Source organism: Myzus persicae, unplaced genomic scaffold (assembly GCF_001856785.1).
Source record: "Myzus persicae strain clone G006 unplaced genomic scaffold, MPER_G0061.0, whole genome shotgun sequence".
NCBI classification, from domain to species: Eukaryota; Metazoa; Arthropoda; class Insecta; order Hemiptera; family Aphididae; genus Myzus; species Myzus persicae.
Window position 1 is genome coordinate 20652 of NW_019100811.1, and position 5509 is coordinate 26160.

Consider the following 5509-nt stretch of genomic DNA (forward strand, 5'->3'; position numbering starts at 1 on the left):
TCAGGATCAAGAGGTTACAATAGGAGTAGATCTTATTCAAGGGAAAATCAGAAAAATAATAGAGATAGGTCTTATTCAAGGGAAAATCAGAAAAATAATAGAGATAGGTCTTATTCAAGAGAGAGGGCATATCAACAAAACAGTATTTATAATAAAAATAGAAGTATAAACACTTATAACAGACAAGATAGTAGAGACAGACGCAGTAGTAGAGATAGACAAACGAGGTCAAGAACACCGGAGAGATATAGGAATGAGGACAAGCAAGGAGAAATGAAAGGAAATATGGAATCAGTAATATGTTACAAATGTGACCAAAAGGGACACTATGCTACACAATGTTACAATATAAAAAACTAAGAACGACCGGGTTGGGAGAAAAATTCGGACAAACAACTCGGGAAGATAATAAAACAAAAATAAAAATGGGGTTGGATAACAATGAAAAGGAAGAATACCTACACTTTGTAAGAAAATGGCACGAAAATAAATTTATAAAATACGAATCAAATGAACAAGACGAAACAATGAGGAAAAATAGAGTTTCATCAATAAAAATGCAATTTGAAAATAAAATAGAACATGCAATATTAGATACAGGGTCAAATATTTCATGTGTAGAATATTCCCTGATTAAAAACAAAGATGAGATTGTCCCAGAAAAGCAAACATTTATCACTGGTGCTGAGACTCACTGGTGTTAGAAAACATAGGAACAATACAATTAAAAATAGACGTACGAATATCGTAGCAATAGACGACACGCGTTCTGTAACGCGTCAATACCCGCATTTCATTTTTAACGTGAATTTCAACGTGACAATACGTGCAATATGTCTCGAAAAGATCTCTCCCTAAAGGAAAAAATCGCGATTTTAGACAAAGTTAAATCGCTACCTACAGGCACTTCACAGCGTAAAATTGCTGAAAAATTATGCGTTCCGAAATCAACGGTGGCGAAACTGCTCAAAGAAGAAGTCATTTTACGCGAAAACTTCAATTCAACTCCAACTGGTAATCAAAAACGTAAACGAGAAGGGAAAGATCTCGAAGTTGACGAGGCCTTAAGTGAGTGGTTTTCATTGATAACAAGTCACGGTGTTCGCGAATCTGGGCCAATGTTAAAATGTAAAGCCGAAGAATTATCCCGGAAAATTGGTAACAATCAGTTTATTGCCACTGATGGTTGGTTAAGAAGGCGGAAGAATAGACACTAGATAAAATTCAAACGTGTGTATGGTGAAAAAGCAAGTGCTGATGAATCTGACTCTAATGATTGGAAAGTTGACAGGCTAAAAATAATTTTGAACGACTTTTCCCCAGATAACATATTTAATGCAGATGAAACTGGACTGTATTATCGAGCGACACCCGACGGTTCGTTATGTTTCAAAAAAGACGTTCTATCTGGTTAAAAGAAAGCAATGGACAGGATTACAGTCTTATTATGTGTCAATATGACCGGGAGTGACAAAAGAAAGCTGCTAGTAGTGGGAAAAAGCTTAAAACCTCGATGTTTTAAAAATATGTCTATAAATAAAATGCCAGTGCATTACCATGTGAATAAAAATGCATGGATGACTTCAACCATATTTTCAAACTGGCTATATGAATGCTATAAGGAAATGCAAGCAAAATCTAGATCCATACTTCTTCTTATTGATAACTGTGCTAGTAGATGGAAATAGCCGATTCTGATACCTGATCCACTGATCCCACTGATCCCTGATCCTGATCCCCTGATCCTGATCCACTGATCCCACTGATCCGCCACCGCCCGCCGATCACTTACGTGCGCGACATACATGTTATCAGTTATCAGTTATCAAATAAATTGTTATCACAAATGATATCTTTTGCAACCGTTATCATTTGTTATGTGGCGGACCACGAGCGTCTCGGGAGCAAAATTGCGCAACCAATCAGAGGTGTTCACATTTCTTATCAATATTTGTTAAAATCACATTTCTTATCATTCGTTATACAAATTATAACATGATAATAATTTATATTGTAAATTGTAATATGCGGTGAATGGTAATATATAATATATTGATATTATTTTAGTTACAAACTTAGTACTTCAGTTACTTCACTTTTACTTGCAATAAGGGACGATAATACTCCTATTCCAGCTTCTAATTGGTTTTTTATTTGAATTAATTGTTCATGTTCTTTGTCCGTATTTGTTTTTACTATTGATTTTTCAATTAAATTTATTTCTGCAGCAGGAATTAGAATTTTTTTTTCTTTTTCACACAAATTATTTTGAGTATTTGATACAGAAAGATTAGCACAGGCATGAATATGCTTGCATATATTTAATTTAATTATATAATCACTACATTCACAAGTATAATTATGAATGCATATATTACACATGCGACAAACTAATCGACAGTCTTCAGTGTTACACACATCTATAGTGTGAATTACTTCATATGCCATATTTGTTTCTTTAGCAGATATCTCCCAACGATTATCATCAATTACTTTAATAGTTTCAGGGTTTATTTGTACTCCAATATTATGACTCTTAATTATATTTTCTTCTTTAGCAGTATATTTATTTTTAACCAATTTAATAAACCTCTCAAAAATTGTATTTCTTGTGAATTTCAAAAGCGCATTTATACAGGTATCTAATCGCTTATTTTTTTTACCATGTAAATAATAATATTTTAAGCACTTATGCACTGACTCCAAGTACATGTTTGTGTTAATACCACAGTTTCTTCGGTGACAGTATGCCCACTGTTTGACTCTATTCAAGTAATAACTATTAAAATATTCACCAAATTGAATAGTATCATCGTCATCCATTATTTCAGCCATAAATCCATTTAGAAGTTCTGTAAAAAGAATTTCATTTGGTTCTTGATGCATCACTCTTAATGATTTATAAATTAAGCACTTCTTTTCAGGAGTTCCTTTTATTTTTGATTGAATATTTCTTCTCCAAGATTGATCCACATGCCATGTACACAAAAGTCGATGTTCCACAGGTAACATTATTTGTTCCCAAGCATTATAGTAAGATGGGTCGTCATCACTCATAAAAATTTGAGTACTAATAATTCCAATTTTATTTTTAAGCTGTTGAAAAAATATTTTCCACGTTACTGCGTCAGTTTTTTTTGAAATACAATATGCACATGGGAATCCGTTTCCAAATTCATCAACAACCACAATTGTTGTTAATTGAAGGCCATATTCATTGGTACAATGGGTACTATCAATACATATTTTTGAGTTTGAAGAGGTTCCAAAACGTTGAAGCATTTGGAGTTGAAAATTTGTAGATATTACCAATATAAAATTTTCTTTATCTAGGTTGTAATGTATAACTGGATTTTCTTCCTCTGGCAATTCTATCATTCGATGAATCCATATATTTACACTAATATAGTCAGATGAATGCTGACGACCTTCGTACAAATTAAAATCTCTTTTAATATTCCATAGATCCTTTTTAGTTATTAAAGTTTGAACTTTAAGTATGTCATGAACATTATCCCTTATATCATCTAATATTTTTTCCATTGTAACTCCTTCAGATATTTTACCTGAAAAGTAAATATATGAAAAATTATACACAAATACTTTATATCTAAAATTAATAAATAAATAATAATTTACAAATTCATGTAGCAACAAGAAATTCCTTGAATGTTGATTGTAGTTGAATGTTTTAAAATAATTATATTATTATAACACCATTCACTTGGATTCACATTATTAATGCCGCACAATATTAAGCAAAACAAAACACTTCACAAAACATATTAATAAACATAAAAATTCAAAAGAAACAATAAAAAATTAATGAAATTATTTAATTTATATATTTTTTAAATTTATTGTAACCCAAAGTTATTTAACCAGCAACCTATATAGTCCATTATTTGTAACGCAAAAGGTTATTGTAGGTTATATAAAAACATAATGAACACTTACTTAGATGAATTACTTAAAAAACAAACAGGTTTTCTATAGCACAAGAACCGAGTAACACTTGTCCTTTATTCACATTTACAATAATATATGGTGTAAATTAAGATTACCTGCAATCATGGCTCTTTCTTCAGGTGTTAAATTACATCTACCAAGATTCATACTATGGCCAAAATGAGTACTACAAAACTCTACACTGACAGATTCGTCTTCTGTTACTACTATCTGAGTATTAAAACAGAATATTGAGTAAAAAAGAACAAAACGTCAAGGTTAAGAAATTTTAAATTCATACCATTGACGATGGACATGTAGATNATGAATCCATATATTTACACTAATATAGTCAGATGAATGCTGACGACCTTCGTACAAATTAAAATCTCTTTTAATATTCCATAGATCCTTTTTAGTTATTAAAGTTTGAACTTTAAGTATGTCATGAACATTATCCCTTATATCATCTAATATTTTTTCCATTGTAACTCCTTCAGATATTTTACCTGAAAAGTAAATATATGAAAAATTATACACAAATACTTTATATCTAAAATTAATAAATAAATAATAATTTACAAATTCATGTAGCAACAAGAAATTCCTTAAATGTTGATTGTAGTTGAATGTTTTAAAATAATTATATTATTATAACACCATTCACTTGGATTCACATTATTAATGCCGCACAATATTAAGCAAAACAAAACACTTCACAAAACATATTAATAAACATAAAAATTCAAAAGAAACAATAAAAAATTAATGAAATTATTTAATTTATATATTTTTTAAATTTATTGTAACCCAAAGTTATTTAACCAGCAACCTATATAGTCCATTAATTGTAACGCAAAAGGTTATTGTAGGTTATATAAAAACATAATGAACACTTACTTAAATGAATTACTTAAAAAACAAACAGGTTTTCTATAGCACAAGAACCGAGTAACACTTATCCTTTATTCACATTTACAATAATATATGGTGTAAATTAAGATTACCTGCAATCATGGCTCTTTCTTCAGGTGTTAAATTACATCTACCAAGATTCATACTATGGCCAAAATGAGTACTACAAAACTCTACACTGACAGATTCGTCTTCTGTTACTACTATCTGAGTATTAAAACAGAATATTGAGTAAAAAAGAACAAAACGTCAAGGTTAAGAAATTTTAAATTCATACCATTGACGATGGACATGTAGATCCAATTTTGTTTGTGCCTTGACTTTTTATTTTACGGACACCTGTTGATCTACTTTGGAAATTACCAGTTCGATGACAATCCAGGTATGTAATGTTTTTATTCTGTCCGACAGTCTTACGAGCACTTAAGGCATAAAAACATAAATTATCTTCTTCTGTTTTTAATTTCCATTCTTTGAAATCTAAAGATATATATTTTATAATATAATATAAATAGAATTGTGACATACTAGTCTAGTCTTATAGTAAAACAGAATATTTAGTAAATCGCATTTACCATGAAGAGTTGCAAACGTTTTTTGTTCATTTAGTAATCTCACACCATGGTCTGACTCTATATGACATTTT

The 5509-nt window shown here is 30.2% G+C and overlaps 1 protein-coding gene across 1 annotated transcript; it reads right to left on the reverse strand.

Annotated features, from left to right (window-relative positions):
* Positions 1-2067: 2067 nt before the first annotated feature.
* LOC111026230 lies at positions 2068-5343 on the reverse strand (the record flags this gene model as incomplete). The annotated part of the gene is made up of 6 exons (XM_022304263.1): positions 2068-3566; positions 4065-4179; positions 4250-4291; positions 4384-4457; positions 4956-5070; positions 5141-5343. Coding segments are annotated over 6 exons (2048 nt in total), but the record flags the coding sequence as incomplete, so codon positions are not given.
* Positions 5344-5509: the final 166 nt, after the last annotated feature.